Source organism: Chelmon rostratus, chromosome 13 (genome assembly GCF_017976325.1).
Source record: "Chelmon rostratus isolate fCheRos1 chromosome 13, fCheRos1.pri, whole genome shotgun sequence".
Lineage (NCBI taxonomy): Eukaryota > Metazoa > Chordata > Actinopteri > Chaetodontiformes > Chaetodontidae > Chelmon > Chelmon rostratus.
In genome coordinates this window covers 19,176,580-19,194,420 of record NC_055670.1, presented here as the reverse complement: position 1 = coordinate 19,194,420, position 17,841 = coordinate 19,176,580, and the positions used below count along the sequence as shown (strand labels likewise).

General features: G+C 41.3%; 1 protein-coding gene across 1 annotated transcript in view; it reads left to right on the top strand.

Annotated features, from left to right (window-relative positions):
* lrp1bb (low density lipoprotein receptor-related protein 1Bb) overlaps positions 1–17,841 on the top strand; it is a 243,376-nt gene that overhangs the window by 71,025 nt on the left and 154,510 nt on the right. The window contains exon 3 of the mRNA XM_041951416.1: positions 12,637–12,774. Within this exon, the coding sequence (XP_041807350.1) occupies positions 12,637–12,774 (138 nt within the window). The remainder of the gene's footprint in view (positions 1–12,636; positions 12,775–17,841) is intronic.

Sequence of the window (17,841 nt, the reverse complement as noted above, 5' to 3'; positions counted from 1 at the left end):
TTGCAGCAGGTGGCTCAAGGCTTTGAAATAAGTCTTTTAATTTAGTGTTTCTTTCCCTCTCCCTCCTTTGCATTTGGAACAGAACTTATGTACACTTCCTCAGGCATGTGCCATCTGCTTTACCCGTCGTTTCAGTAGGCGGGGGACAGACACAACAAATGTTGTGTGCACTTGTGTGCATGCGTGCTTGGAAACATTCATTCCAGTGAAGGAAGCCTATAGGTTGGAGTCTCTGTGATTAAGACCGCTTCTTGTCAGAATGTCAGAGTTGTATAGAAGAAAAGTCATCTTTTCCCTTCACATATCATTAGCTCATGTTCAGTTCACTGCTTGCTGCATTGCCCCTGTTTCAGCAGTTTAACACATTTCTGTATGTTTTCAACACGTCCTCATACCTTGACATCTGCCATTGACTCCCATAAGGACAGACCATACCATAACCACTGGAGAGTACCAGCAACAGGCGCATGTGCTCATAGATCAAGCAACTAGTATTTAACATTGTGAAATGTTCACAGTGTGGTTGGGTTCATGCACCAAAACTACTTGGTTAGGTTTGGTAAAAAAAAAGATCATGGTTTGGGTTAAAATAAGTGTGTTACGTTAAGTAAGTTGAGTATGTTACGCAAGTTAAAAGAACTTGACTTTTGGTTTCACACGCGACACCAATAGCCGTCTCCTGAGTCAAAGTGCTGTGCGAGTGGACTTGGTTGCTTTTTATGCTACGTTACCTGATTTCCTGCTTTGCCCCTGTCATGACCACTACAGCCACTAGATGTCGCCACCTCAAAGAACACGTAAACATGGGTCGTGATCAGTTGCTTGCACGGATGACCTGTAGGGCCGTTACTTGGGGGCAGGATAGTCTGATGTTTTAGCGATTGTCATTTTGGAGTACGTTACAGCTTCGTCTTTGCTCTCGCAGCCCCAGTCTCGACGGTTATTTCCTCTTCGTGCTCCCTCATGGTACAAGTATTGTAAAGGACCGTGTCCCAGGTTGTCACTTAAAGAAAAAGACATATTTTAAAGCTCAACGTGCTTGCAGTCACGCATCCGGTGTGACATTTAAGTGCTAAAGTCTACATTATCCCCTTGCTGCTCCAGCAGAGAACAAAGAATCACAGCAACGTGAGCTTTAACTCAAGGCAAACACAGTGACACATATTTAACCATGGCACCCAATGAGAATAATAGCCTGTAACAGTGGCATGATGAGTGCTGTTCATCTCACAGTTATACACTACCCAGGACTTTGACTCTTAATGAGCCTGACTCAGTGACATTGGCCTTTATTTATTTAATAATCATAAATAATGGGTAGTGTAATAGATAGTGAAGGATTGAGCTAATGCCTTCTCTTACAGCCACCCTATAAACATGGTCATAGCCCAATGATTATTTCAAGGGAGCTGGGTCAGTGCCAGAGGATATTTAGAGAAAAATACATGTCCTCCCACTCGCTGTGTGTATTATACCATAAACATGGTCCTCGTTAAAGATGCCCTCAAGCCAGAATAAAAAAAGGAGAAGATGGATTTACCCTCTTATGATCAATTGATTCACACTATAGGCATGCATAGCAATTTAGGCCCTGAAACTAATTACGTAGTGTGAAATATAAATAAAGGCAAAGGTCAAGGCTTTTCACCAGAATTATTAGAATTTAATGGGGGGAACCAAGGCTAAGGGCTTCAAGGGCTTTTCCATTTTATTTGACAGGGTTAATTCGCAGCGTCACCCACTTTGCCTTGGTCAAAGATGTGGCCAAATCTTGACTGTAGTAAAAACAACAACGCAAGCGTTGAGATTTCCACCTTAATTCATTGAGATTATTACCATAGAAATACTGTCTGAAGATAAACATGGACTGATCTCCAAAAGCCACTAAGATTAAACATCATCTTGTGCTCTGAGAGCTCAGGTCTTCTTGGGGTTTGGGCACCCCAAGAAGACCTGAGCGCTCAGATAACTTTCACCGCTGACCTTAATTAGCTTGATAGTGCTATGGCGTGTTCACAGTCGTTTTTAGGAAAGGTCAAGTGATGCAAATTTCAAGGCTTTATAAATACTGTGACTCCTCAACTTCGTCCCAACAATTAGCAGCCATGGGTAGCTAAGTAGCTGTCTACCACTCTGAAAAGTAAAATAATTGATGCCCACAAAGAAGGGGAATCCCATAAAAAAGATGGCAGAGCATTTTCATGTAGGCATGATTCAGAAATAGCAGTGAACAGGAGTATTGGAGGTCAAGTTGCCTTTCAGAGAGAGCTGCTCGGAGGAATGCTAGTAAAGCCAAAAACCAACCCCCCGGTTTGAATGCAGAAAGACCTTCAGGAAGAAGACTCTAGAGTGGTGGTTCACTGTTCCGCTGTGCTGCAACACCTGCACAAATATTACCTTCACAGAAGAGTCATCAGAAGAAAACTTTCCTGTGTCCTCACCACAAAATTTAGCATCAAAAGTTTGCAAAGGACACTTAAACAAGCCTGATGCATTTTGGAAACAAATTCTGTGGACCAGTGAATTTAGAATAGAACCCTTTGGCCGCAGTGAGCAAAGGTGCTGTATGTCTGAAGAAGAAAGGTGCAGAATTTCATGAAAAGAACACCTCTCCAACTGTCAAGCACGGGGGTGGATCGATCATGCTATGGGCTTGTGCTGCAGCCGGTGGCACGGGGAACATTTCACGGGTAGAGGGAAGAATGGATTCAATTAAATAGCACCAAATTCTGAAAGCAAGCCTCACATGGTAAAAAAAAGCTGAAGATGAAAAGAGGATGGCTTCAACAACAGGATAATGATTCTAAACATGCCTCAAAATCCACAATAGACTACTTCAAGGGGCACAAGCTCAAGGTTTTGCCAGTGTGCTGTCCTGAATATCATGAAAAAGCTGTGGATGGATAGAGCAGTGCATGCAAGATGGTCCAAATCCGATCATTTGACCAAGGCTACCCAGCATGCTGCTGTATACACAGTATATAAAAACCTGCAGTTTATTGCTGAATCACATTTCTTCCTCAGTGCTTGTTTGTCATCGCTTTGGGAAATAAAGTTAAAATTTGGCAAGTGTACGCCCAATAACTACTTGGTTTAGGTTTGGTTTGGGCTAAAAAAAAACTATCCTTGTATAAGGAGCAGCTCATAGTGACGAATAGTGTTGTGAGAGGAAAATTTGTAATTACCTGCTACATTTTACCAATAAATAAAATTATTTTACTAACTGCTGCATAGAAAAGTAATTAGTTACTAGACAAAGTAGCTTTTGCATTACTTTTAAATGTCAGCTTCAATTCTCTTATTACTGAACTCATAACTATATTATCTTAGTGTTGCCTGACACAGCGTATTACAACTCTACAACTGTATCCATTATTACAAACACATATCACAAACTCCCGGCAAACCCAAAAATGGGCAAAGAGGTGGAGCGTGGGTGGAGCTGAGGCAGCCGAATGAAGCCTGTTTGCTGGAACCTAGCAGCTGGCTGTCATTCAAAGCGACCGTGCCCATAATTATGCACAACCTTAAGCCTTAATGTGCAAGTTATATAAAAATTCAGCCCCTGTACGGTTGTCATGAATGAGCAAATCAGCTATAGAGAACAAAATCATTTTTTGTACCAGGCTGTAAACATGTTCATCACAATCTCATTGCATCAACGGCATTAATTAGGACTTATCACAGTTGTGTATTTATTTCTTTGATGAGCATTAAATACTAAACTGTATGTTATATCCTAATGAGATCATTCTTCTCTGTGAATATTGGTTTTAGCTTCTCTAACTACAATATACTGAATGTATTATTCATTTGAAGCTGGCCCCAGAACAATTAGATTGGAACATTTGCATAATGGTTGGTCACAAAAGTATCTCTATTGACTAATTATGTCGCTGTTTTCCAAATAATGATAAATTGGCCTTTTTGCTGTTTTTTTTTTTTTTTTGTATGGTGTTTCTGAAGCACAGCTTTACCACACTGTCCTGAGGATGCTCATTCAGTCTCTGTGGACTGATGTATTGATTCTTTATTATACAGTAGACCCTGGATTTCACAGATGCCAACACCCAGCTTCATCCCACTGCACAGTGGCAACATTTTTCCTCTTTTTCAAATAGATTTGATGGAATATTCAGCATCATTTACAGCAAATAATAAGCTACGGCACGCAGGTAATGAGTTGTCGGAGGAGCCCCGCGCATATTACTTTTGTGATTTTGCTCTCAGTGACTCCACACAGTGCATCTAACATTTAGCAAATAATATTGATTTGCCTTGCTGAGGTGGCTGGATTTGAGTGAAACCATGCACTATGCTGGAGCAAATCATTTTTAAATGTTAGTGCAACAGAGTAGGGCTAGATATCCGCACATATCTGTATGAAGGCTGCCCTTTAGATGGAAAGCACACACAACCGTGAGCACACTATGCAATAATATATTGATGTATTTCAGAGTATAGTAGAATTTTTAGTAGAGCTATCTTGTCAGAATATATTGAAGAGGATCGACACAAAACAATACATAGCACATCTCCTTTGAAAAAAAACGGGACCAGTGTTTGAGATTTGGTTGCATCAACGGTGCAACATATCGGCATATCATGTCCATACTTGTTTGCTGTTTGCTGCCTGTTGTTGAAAACATATAGTTTTGGGTTTAACAATCCAAAAAGAGTCAACCAAGTAATCATGATGTGAGATACAGACTAGAATCAGCATGTAAGACATTCAGTTTGCCGCGGGAGCGTTATGTGGAATGAATTTCCTATTATAATGGTGTAGTGGAGTGTGGTGTTTCTTCATTAATGGCCTAATTTAAAGATTTAAATGTGAAATTCACTAATCACTACATTTACTGATCCCATTAATGCTATGTTATTTTGGCATTTTGGGATGTCGCTTTGGGCTTGTTCGCTGTGTAACAAGAAGTTAAGTGGGAGAGGGTGAGTTTCGTCTGTGTCTTCTGTGCGCGGAGGGACAGGTTGGGGCCGTGTTAGCTTGGGAGCTTGAGATGGAGGAAGATGGCCGGCCTCTGCGAAACGAAAAGGGCTGCACGGTAGCTTTATTAACGTGGTGTGTCTATCGATCTGGATTGGTAGTCACATTTGACCAAGGCTACCCAGCATGCTGCTGTATACACAGTATATAAAAACCTGCAGTTTATTGCTGAATCACATTTCTTCCTCAGTACTTGTTTGTCATCGCTTTGGGAAATAAAGTTAAAATTTGGCAAGTGTACGTGTAGCGGTGCACAGAATGACGTCACAGAGGCTCAATCTGGTGCCACATATTTAATGTGAATTTCTGTAACATACAAAATATATTCATTCCTTGTTACAATTTCCACACAGCGTTGTCAGTATTCGATTTGACCACAGATACTCTCGCTATCAGATACGATAACGAGATTTTCCCTTGTCCTGACATCTTTTCCATTGACCCATCAACCTAATTTGCATCAGGCAACGCCATATTTCTTATTTAGCGGTCATGTAACATCTAAACATCGGTGGCGTGGGCTCCCTCACACGAGGGCTCATTGCTGGTGGCCGCCCCACGCTCCGTCTACCACATTAGCCGCTAACATGCTAACATCAACAACGATATCCTAATTAATCAACAAAACTGAGAACAGTGAAACACAGGTACAGTGTCCACATTACCCTTGCCCGTGAGCACATTATATCATCATCAGCTTACCTGTAACATACAAAATATATTCATTCCTTGTTACAATTTCCACACAGCGTTGTCAGTATTCGATTTGACCACAGATACTCTCGCTATCAGATACGATAACGAGATTTTCCTGTCGCGCTTCCTCTACACTCACTCGTGTAGCCATACTGACACCTACTGGCGATCCACAGGTGCTGCTGAATCACATCGTCACCGATAATGAAAACACTGTACCCCTCGTTTCTCAATAAATTTGAAACATTCCTCTTAATGAACACATACAAACACACAGTAGAAATAAAAAGAACCATCTCAACTAATATCAACCCTCAGGAACAACTGCGCTCAAAACCAAAGCAAGGCTTATTTGTGCCACATACGCCCAATAGCTACTTGGTTTAGGTTTGGTTTGGGCTAAAAAAACTATCCTTGTATAAGGAGCAGCTCATAGTGACGAATAGTGTTGTGAGAGAAAAATTTGTAATTACCTGCTACATTTTACCAATAAATAAAATTATTTTACTAATTGCTGCATAAAAAAGTAATTAGTTACTAGACAAAGTAGCTTTTGCATTACTTTTAAATGTCGGCTTCAATTCTCTTATTACTGAACTCATAACTATATTATCTTAGTGTTGCCTGACACAGCGTATTACAACTCTACAACTGTATCCATTATCACAAACACATATCACAAACTCCCGGCTAAGCCAAAAATGGGCAAAGAGGTGGAGCGTGGGTGGAGCTGAGGCAGCCGAATGAAGCCTGTTTGCTGGAACCTAGCAGCTGGCTGTCATTCAAAGCCCATAATTATGCACAACTTTAAGCCTTAATGTGCAAGTTATATAAAAATTTAGCCCCTGTACGGTTGTCATGAATGAGCAAATCAGCTATAGAGAACAAAATCATTTCAAAATCACGGTAGCTTTATTAACGTGGTGTGTCTATCGATCTGGATTGGTAGTCACTGGTTCACATTCAGAAATAACCTGGGTTTGCTCAGAGGACGTGTAAACATTTGCAGTGAGGAGTTCTGCATGCCAAGATAACTTTTGATAGTCATTTTCAGTGTGGAATTGTATATTGTAAACAAACTACTGCTTTTAATAACTACTCAAATAATAGAGTCAACTTTCCAATAGCCTAACTAGTTAGTAATGGCCAGTGGATATATTTTTCAAGTAATTTGCTCAGCACTGCAAGCAAGTTGGATTTAAAATGGAAGTGAGTTTTACCCTTTAGGGCTGAGTGATGGTGTTATCATTGACTGTATGTTAACAGTGCTCAACAGTGTGCAGGACAAGTAGCCAATGCAGCACAATACAGAAACACAATGAGTCTCAAATGTACAGACAAGGCAACCAAAGATGCTTTTAGAGCCAAACATGCCAGCGTCAGTTTGGCCTCGGCCCAAGCCAGCATTCGTTTCGTATGCTGAAGACCAGGCTGGAGGCGTAAAGCCGCCGAAACGAGCAGGAACTGGAGATGGCTGCAGGACAGGCCTGGCAGAACATCACCAAATGCTGGCCATGAATATCCGCAAAACACGCAAAGGCGTACACACTCTCCCACCATACTGCGCCATTGGCTGTTTACCAGTAGCTCCACGTCAGTCACATGTCTCATTGTTCTGCATCCTCATCTTTCTCTAGCCCTATTGAAAATCGCAACATTCAATCCTGTGGTCGTACAGGAAGTTTTTTTCTTGCACTTTCTGTGAACAATCTCAGTCCTTGGAGCTTCTGGCTTGTGGAAAATATATGTCTGGGGTCAGACAAATACAGCGAAATAAGCCCTTTTCGCTGAGTACATCATTTCAAATACCAAGGATGTAAAGGTCACACAGGAAAATAATTCTTTTAAAGAGCCCTTTGTGTTAAGACCACTGCATCTTTTAAAAACAGAACATGCTGGTATGAGCTTTTGTTCACAATTGGTGAAATGCAGCTGCATTGTTTCAGAACTTTAGTTGCACTTTGTGTGCATTACAGCAATTCACTTTATTGCCATGGAACTGGAACAGCCGGAAGTCTCAGCCATGCACTTCAGGTGATGCACGTTGTTCCGGGGAAGCTGTGGCTCAGAAGGTAGAGTCCACATGTTAAAGTGTCCTTGGGCAACGTACTGAACCGCAAATTGCTCCCAATGGGCAGGGCAGCACCCTGCATCGTAGCTCACTACCAACGGTGTGTGAGAGTGCACGTGAATTGGCAGAAACCTTGTAAAGTGCTTGAGCCAAGAGCGCGATATAAACGCAGCCATTTATTTATTTACCGTTTCACGACAAGTAGCGAGATAAGCAGTGCACCGCCACACATCCAGAATTTAAGGATTGTTTGGGTACAAACGGCCGATGCACTCGAATCAAGACGAGATATGGAAAAAATGGCTTGCCACCAGTGCTGTTGCATGACAGTTATACATATATAATTCCTTTCCATCAGTTCAGCCACAGCATCACAGAGCCCAGACATTTTATAATCCAAACATCCTCAAGCTTTACGCATGACAACAATAATGACTTCACCAGACAGACAACATGCAAAGGTGAAGAGTTCACTGTTTTGAGTTCTTGATGCCGCGGCTTGCATGTACACACACAAAAACACAAAGAGGCACACAAGCAGAATGAGTGCAACATTCATGCCTTTTAAACTTTATATTTATTCTTCCACACCAGTGACACAGTTTATGAGCCCAGAGATTAATGTTAACAACATTGCACCACTTCTGGGAATATCTTCTCCGTCTCCACGGTTTCCTTTCATGAACCGCTCGTCCTTGAATTTCGTGACAGTTAAGCTAGTTACCAGCTAACGAAAGCAAAAAAGTGCATGAGTCACAAATGTTTCAAAATGCTGCTTAGCTTTCAGTTTATGCACATGTAACTCTACCCTAACCACGCAAACTTAACAGGAATAATCACTGCATATGTTGTGCAACTGACAGTCAAAAATATAATATTGTAAATTTCCTCTCTCTGAGAGGTGAAAAAACACACATTCTCTGCTTCCTGCCCTGCTGAGTTTGCGATGGAGTATAAGGCATTACGTCGAAAGGTTAGTCATTACCTGCCTACAGGCAAAGTAGCTGCACCGAAGCACAGTGCAACCAGTAAAATCTATTCCTGTCTGTGCTGTTTTTGATATTTTGGCTTCGGTTCAGATTCACCTAAATGATTTGCACCGTCATATGCTCATGATTAGATTGGTGATTTATGTAATAATAATGAGGTTAGGGTTGAAAAACTGAGTGCACACAGTAACTAATGTCCTGGTAATTGTGCGATTCACCAGAAGAGAGCCTGTTACCATTAGAAAGCCATTATGGGAAGCGAACAGTACATCGGGATGCTATTTTGATCATCAACTTTAGATATAAATGAAGAAAATGCAATCATTATTTCTCGGGGATCTGATGAATCCACATACATAGAGGTTCAAGAAGCTTCCCCTGCTGGTCCCCGGTTATATTTCTTTTATGAATTCATTATTCCACGCAAACTGGCAGTGGCACAGATTAACATGATGATCATAATGAACATAGCTGCTGAAATTCTCCCCTAGAAAGCTCTCATTTTACATTAAATAGAGGTATTAGTTTGGCCCAGCAGATTCCTCCTCATTCACTCCTTAAAGCAAATAGCAGCATGATTTCTAATTAACAAGTCCTGAAATCTAAAAATCTTGCTAGCAGCCCCAACAGTGTGCAGAGTTCATTAAAGCCACAATGCCGAAGTGTTGATAGGTGAAATGTGAAATATGATTTGGCATTCACCCTTGAAGCTGACCTGCTGTAGCGCACAAGTCATTTCTTAAAAGTCTTTGCTGTAAATTATGTTTCAGGTCTGAAGCTCGTTTGCAGCACGATTATGACACAGATATGGGTTTGTGTGCAGCATTGCCAGTGATATATGTGCAGTATTTACACTAGGCCGGGATGTTTGATGTAATTTATAGTTGTGTTATTGTAAAATAAGACATTAATAAATATTAATGCGGAACTTAAATGTTTCATGCTTTTCCTGAACAAGCATATCACAGTGTCATTTTTTTAAGCTTACCAAGGGAACATCTGCCTTCCACTGAAGGTGTTATGATTAAACATGGTGTTTAGGTGAGCGCGCCCATTTCATCTCTGGACATTATTCATTTATCAAACCATTACTGGAACCGCACAGTTTTCATCCAAAATAATTGGAGGTTTATATGTCAGAGATTGCCTAATACAGCAGGGACCTACTATGGCTAATCTGTTTTCAGCATTTTTTCTCTCTATCTGTGTATCTATCTGTCTGTCATGAGACATTTGTATTTGAAACTTTGCTGTAATAACCAACACAGTTCTAGCTTGCACCAGTGTGTGTGAAAGTCTCTAAAACATGACCCGATTCACACAGTCATTGCAGCTCAGGATATCTGGGGAAGTATGAAACATTTCTAGTGAAACCAGTGTGTCCTCAACCCATTTTAAGCCTCCAAGAGCAAACCTGCATTTGTTTGCCTCTAATCATGACTTTCCATTAACTTTGTGTGCGTTTGTGCTTCCTCTAAATTCTAATAATGACAGTTAGCTCGCTACAGTGCATTATTTTAAAGTTTTATTTATATTTCACTTATTCTGGCTGATTGGACCTCCTCTCAGGACAGTGTGCGCAAGCTGTGCTTGATTGACATGACAATTGAGATGATGAGAATCAACATGCATACTGCACCAGATTTTCTATTCCATCAGATTAATCTGATAAATGATACTAATATTAAGAATTCTGTACTCATTGGTTTTAACTAAATATATATTCAGTATGTGCAACAAACCATCAGTTTTTTCAAGGCTGCATCGCATTTGTTTAAACACTGTAAATATCGAAATGCAGTTTTAAAATATCTGACCTTGCAACATGTTGGAGTAATAATGTTGTATACATTTGCTTCTGAAGATGCTCATCTCACAGCTCACCACTAATGGTCTCTCGGGAGATGTGATCACTTGTGTGTGTTTTTTTATTCGCCTAGAGCTAAAACTGAACACATTCCTTGGACAAGGCATTCAACCTTTGGTCACACTGCAACTGAGTGCGCTGCGGCTCGCTTTAGAGGACCTCATGTGAACTGAGCATGCAGTATGCAGGGTGCTGCCTTTAAGCATCATTCAGCCATCATTCAACACCTTGGAGTGGGGAGCTAAGGAGAGAGGAGCAGCAGTGTAGCTGTCAGAGGATGTGTTACACAGCACAGCGTACCATCCTGTATATGCGACTCTGAGCAATCATCCAACATAGTACAGTAGTTTGGGAATTGACAGAGGAATTCTGAGCACCTCAGCCGTTGAGAGACCATCTGTGTATCCCTGCATGACAGATCAGAGCCACTGAATATTCATGCGCCATCCCTCCCCTTATCACATTAGATTAGAACCCATGTGGCGAGAAGGCAAGGGGAGAGGCTGACAACACTGTTACTTTGTCAGAGACCCTTACAGCTGTGTGTTAAATAGTACATTTGCCAAATGGACATGTGCTACGGTGCGGCACTGGGCTGAATGTTCTGTGACGCTGCGCTCCTTTTCTGTAGTGATTCCAAATGTGTGACATTTAAGGGATGTTAACGTTTGGAAAGGGTTTTTTCTTGTCATTTTTAGAAAACAATCGCTGACATAAAAGTCAAGTGTGTGAATACAGCATGCACATGCATATTTTGAAGATGTAATCCTGGGTGTGTAGCAAGTAGTGATAATTTAGAAGCCCAGTTAAGCCATTATGATATGTACTTTTTAATATTTACCGTGTGTAATTAATTTACAAACAGATTTTTGTAAATGTAGTCTGAAAGAAGCACGAATATGGAAAGAGTCCATTCCAAAAGGAGCTGGAAGAAAAATGAGGAGAGCGATGCTTTGAACACATTTTTGAGCCCAGCAGATGAGGCTGCCAGTCTGCTCATGTATGAAATATGAACTCTCTGAGACAAGGTCACTTACCTAAATACGGCATAAAAATAGTGTGAATCACTGGGGCTTGACGAGATGGCCAAGAAAAATTCATTAGAGCAGAAGATCTCCTGCTACCCTTTTTTAGAGCAGTAAAAATGCTCGGGAGGAGGAACTGATATGAGTCATTATTGTGTCAATACAAATGCACACCTACTTGTCCACAGATCCCTTCTGTAAATCAGCGGGATATGGCAGCCCTCATTGTAATGGCCACATTAACTGCAGCATCTCTTACCTTACAGAGTAGAGACGGATGTTGTGAATAAGTAATCGCCCAATCAAGATGGTCCAAGTGTGCTTAGATTTGAGATCCCGAGGGTGGGGGAACTCTGAGGGGTTTGCTACAGATCCCTTCACTTGAGCGATAAATCTTCCCATTAAGTGGCTCCAACGGCACATTGGTAATTGATATCAATGTATTAAAGGTGGAGATGTGACACATTTACAGTGCTGGTGCACTGGTCAGCTGTGTTTTATGCGCTCTCGTGGCTGCCACAGGAATGAGGGTCACCTATGTGCCTCATGAATCCTTAAACAGCTGCTCTCCGCCGTTCGCCTGGCTTGCAGGGGGAGTCGGGCAGTTTGTCACAGGGCTCCACCAGCGCGGCTGCATAGCGGCGTGGCGAACATCTGTTCTGTGTAAAGAACAATGCTGTGAAGTATAAATATATTTGCATATGCACATGCTCCTCTGCCTTCTATAAAAGAGGTCTTGAGGTATCAGCAACTTTACTCAAAAAATACTGCGAAGAAATTGTTTACCTGCAGAAATTCCAAGTGCTAATGACAATGAGGTATGCAAATTTGTTTCACATATGCTCTTCACTCTCTGTATGCGCTGCTCCATATGGTGAAAAGAACATTAGAGCTCATTTGACTCTGCAGTAAACTGATACAGTACATGAATAATTTACGTTAAAGTAAATGGAGTTTTCTGACGCTTTGTTGTTTCTCTTCTTCAGGTGCACAGGAGGTGGTGATCAGATGTCCCCTCAATCATATACAGTGCGTCGGGACAAAAAAATGTATTCACTTCAACAAACTCTGCAATGGCGCCAGAGACTGTGAGGATGGCTACGACGAGGGAGTTCACTGTCGAGGTAAGAGTTAACGGCGCTTTCATATGCTGACTCTTCGCCTTGGGTTTATAATACATAAATTAAGAGGTATTACGTTAATTAATCAGATGCCGTTCATCTTATTTGGATTATTAAGACTGTGGAATTCATTTTACACATTAAATCTGTATTACATTTGTAAAATATATAGCCGTGGAAAATGCTTTATTTTTATTCCCTGTTAATGGGCTTTGCATAATATATTCATTCCAGCAAACTTCAGTTAAGTAAATTTAAACTAAAATGTGCGTTTAGTTGATTGCAGGAGTTTAAGGATCGTTTTCACGTTCACTTTGATAAGCCGCTTAATCTATTCTTTGTATCGCTTAAATTCAACGCTTAATGCACGATGGTTGATAATATAAATGGTAATTCGTGAAATGTTGGCCTGAGCCGTCACTTTCTAACTTTCATGGCGGAGCCGGTTGCCAAGGTTACTCCTCATCATCCTTCCTGTCAGAGCAGGCAGCAGACACAGTGGGATGGCAGCACCAGGTGTTGTGTTGTACACAAGTTTCTGTTGTTGCCCGCATTCTTAGCAAGCACACCAAGCTGCTGCGGACACCTGGCTCCTGTGATAAGTCAGCGTTTGCCTCGTGATTGCCGCGGTCCTGGCACAATGGTGGCCTCTCTCTGGCAGGAGCCGCAACCTTTTTTGACCTGTAAGACAGTTAAAGCCATGCTGGGCTTTGTCTCTGCGAGGCGCAGGGATGTGGTAGCGTCTGATTCGGAGCCCAAGCGCCTGTTTGTTGCCACAGAGCAGAACGGCTCCTGCTGCAGTGTTTCACTCCTCACACTCTTGCCTGCGTTGATGTAGGTCATTTACTTGGTAGATTGCCTGGGACCAGAGAATAGAATTAATTCAATATTGATTGAAGTGAGGGACACTGTAACAATATGCAACATGCCTGTTTTGGTTTAAAAATTGCCTTTTATGTTTATAGATCAACTCAAAATGCAAGCAGAGAGAGCACTGAGGCCTGTAATGCAGCTGCAGTAGCAGATCTGCCCGATTGTGCCTGGGCTACAAAGTGATATCAGGGATAATACCTGAAGGACTGCTCCTCCATCTAAACAGCGAAGCGTCTGCAGGCCTGCTTCAGATACTGTGTTCATGTGGTGTAGGTTTCATGAAAATGCAAAACGCAGCCCGCGAGAATCGCTCAAGTCAGCCCAGGTAGAGCAAGCCGGCAGTTTTTCCAGGGTGGGATATCTCCCGCTCACACTTCCAAAGTGTGTCGACTCAGACAAATGACAGTTAATCCACTGACGCTGGGAAGACAAGGTGATGAAAATCTAAATGATCAGCTGCTGCGTATCTCAGCCACCTTATTCAGCTTTATGTTCATGGGAAGAAATCCGTCACACGCACAGCATTACTAACCGTCGTGATGAAACGTTTCATACTGACTCTCTCCATTACAGATCCCCCGTAAGAAAACTGATTAGAAACTAATATAATATACTGCTGGCATACAATTAAAACACGATAGCAGTGAGCCTCACATTGCTGTATCTTAGTGGGAGCGGTAATGAGTCATCTGCCACAGTCTCCCAGAGAAATTAAAATACATTTGGAAAGAAAGAAGGCCAGACAAGGATTTTTTCATTTCTGGTTCTGGTTTTTCTTTTTCTTCTTGTTGTTCTTTTGAATGTTTCTTTATTTTAAAGAAGAAACAACGAAATAAAGACTTCCTCAAAAGTAATTTGGTGCAACTTGCAACTTCAAAATAACAACCATGCCAACCTTGTACTGGATATGTCAAAGACCCAAGAGTAAGATAAAATAATAAAACATAATAAAGATTTTTCTTTTTTGGCTCTTCTTAAATCAACATCGTAAAATGATAATAACCTTGCAGTTATATTACTGTTAGTCAGAAACAGAATTCTTGTATCTGATAATTAGTGCTTTAAAGTCACTTGATATGTTGCTACTTGCCTCATTTTAAATAAATGAGCAACCGTTTTGTCCGTTCTATGAACGTTGCTGTAATACATTTCATCTTTTTCGTTTTCGAACAAGTGAATCTGACGCTTGAAGTAGTTTTACAGCCCGTCTTTCTCCCTCTGAATCAACACGCGATGAGTTAAATGAGCGAGGGCCACACTTGAATTATCAATAAATCCTGAAGCGCGTACGCTCTCTTATGCATCCGTTTAATTTGGATGTACTGCTTTGCATTTTAAATGTTTCGTTCAAAGCGTCAGGGTTAGGAAGTCGGCTATTTTAAAGCCCAGGACTACCAGACTGCATATTTCAGCTTGTGTCACACTTCATACTTTCTCTCACAGGAAGGACAACTTTCTGTTTCAATACATTTTGTTGTACACTGAGAAATACATTCTTTTATTGTTAATATTTTATCTTAAGAAGTGCTGTGACATACGCTTGTATTTGACAGAAAATCGGGGTTTGTGTTTATGCTCTCTGTGGCTCTAAGGCTGCCATAACTCCAACATCATCTGCTCCTTCACTTCCCATTGTTGTCTCCTGTTACATAACCTTGCTGTGGCCTTGCATAGCCCGAAAGAGATTTTACATTCTTCTTGCCGAATATGTGTCATTTCACACATCCCCTCTCGGTGTTTGGGGAACATGGCACCTCTTTGTTGTAAGTTCCTTTAAAAGGCACTTTCTGGTGCGTACAAATGTGTGATCCGAATGCTAACAATCCACCCCTGAATGCGACACCGCAGTCAGCTGCTTTGACTCCTTTGCCTAGAGCAGTAGAAACGCTGATTTTTTTTCGCAGGGAATAAATTAGTCTGGTGGAAAATAGCAGTTTATTTTCTTTCCACATGTTTTTTTTTAATTTCATATTGAAGATAACACCGAGTTTCCGTGGCACCAACCTTCTGCTTAAGTTCACTCAGGGACGCTGAACAGTACGCTCAGTCCCGCATGGACAGACCAAACTCATTGGCAAGCAGGAGAAATTGAGGTCACCAAAGAGAAGTTTTAGGCAACCAGCTGGGTCTCTTACAAAACTTTTTTTCCCCTCCCGTTCCTGCCCACCTCTTATGAATATACATGCTGAACATCCCGAGAGGCCTTGATATGAAGGTGCCCATATGGAAAACCACCAAACTCTGTTCGTTCACCTTCAGGAAACTTGCTCATTCTTAATCTCATGCTCGTGGCTGTGCCGTGGGATCTCTGGAGTCCCTCCTGCCTCGCATTGAGGAAGGCTTAAATAAACAATTCAACAACTTCAGACTTCTTATGTTATCTTGAGAGAAGTCCCAGAAAGTGAGCATAAACAAATTTCCTCCTAATGAACATGGTGAATAAAAAGGAACAGCCTGGAGCTTAGAAGCTGAATTTGGAGACTTTGTCGGTGGCTTGGCATTAGGTCCCCTAGATTTAAAAATGAAAGCCGAATTCTGATGCCAAGCTTAATCCATGTCTGTTCAAATTGTTCGCTACATGTTTTCACCAAAAAATGTGTAACATATTAAATTAGTGACACAGCAACGTAGGAGCTATTGTTGTGGGGACGAACCATGACAGAATCATTAAACAGAAACATTTGTCAGCGCTAAGCTCTCCAGTTTGCGCTCCGCTTCTTCGAAGCAGCGGAAGAATCCGTATCACGACGGCACATTCGCAGCAGCGTCACTGATAGATTGATGCTGGCTCAACACTGTCAAAGTGCTCTCGAAGCGAATGTCAGCGAGGCAGCCTTGACTATGTATAGTACAGGAAATTGCATAACTGCGTGACAAAAACTGTTCATTTCCACAGCCGCCTGATTACAGTCTTTTTTATTGTGTGATAATTGCCTTCAAATTCAAACAGTTTATGGTTATTGCTTAAAACATCTGAGCTCCATTTGCTGAATTTTATCCTCCTAATATTGCTTCTTCTGACTTCCCCCAGTAGTAATATTATGATGGCGGTAGATAGACTGCAACATTTAAACTAAGACTGCCTCAAGTTGTGCCATCGGAATATGCTTTTTATAGCTATACTGTATATGTGACATTAATATGCAATATCCACATTAAAGATTCTACATATTGGGTTTAATTGCTTGAATGCTGACGTGAGATCATAACCGTCATTTTTCTGTGCAAAGGGTGAACTCAGCCGTTTGTGTGCGATTGCCCAGAAAGATCACCAGCATTAAGTTGTCTGAGTCAGATACAGGTGATAAAAAACATCAGAGCCTGGGCTCCGTTTTCATGGCGACTGTGAATATTGGCATAAACAGGGCTGTGAGATTGTGTTCTTGACCTTGCAGTACAGCGCTCTGCCCATTCACGTGGTGTTTCAACGCCCTGCATGTGATGCAAAGGTTAGAGAACGTGCACTTAAGTGGGAGTTGCATGAAAATTATAGCGCAGCAATCTCCAACCAGTAATTTCATGTAGAGCCACACTAAGAATACATGTTAAACATGAATAAAACATACTGCAATGTGATGATTTGCTAAGTCTTTCTAACACATACTCAACCAAAAACATCGCGAAGACAATGTTTTTGATGTTTGATCTCATCAGCCTAATTTTTGTGTTTTAATATCTGCTTATTCTGAATTTGATGTCAGCAGTACATTTGAAACAAGTTGGGACAGGAGCAACAAAAGACTGAGAAAGTTGTGGGACGCTCCAAAAACACCTGTTTGGAACATTCCACAGGTAAACAGGTTGATTGGGAACAGGCGATAGTTTCATGATTGGGTATGAAAGGAGCATCCTGGAAAGGCAACAAGCGAGGATGGAGCGAGGTTCACCACTTTCTGAACACATGATTGTGGAGATTGAGGAGATTAATACATGAGTTCAGGAACACTTTGTAAAACTGTTCTCAGTAGACAGTTTGTTTGCAGTTCTGTTGGGTTTTTTTTCATCATGTTTTTGTCAGTGCTACACTGAAATAAAGATCAAGGGAAAAAGTATTTAGCTGCCTGAGTTTTCATTGTCAAAATAGCACAAAGCCTGACTCTATAGGCATTTTCATTATTGATTTTGTGTGGCAGTTAATACTGCTTGATTGTCCTCTATGTCGTCTCTTTATCTGAAGTGAAATGCACTTACGTTCTT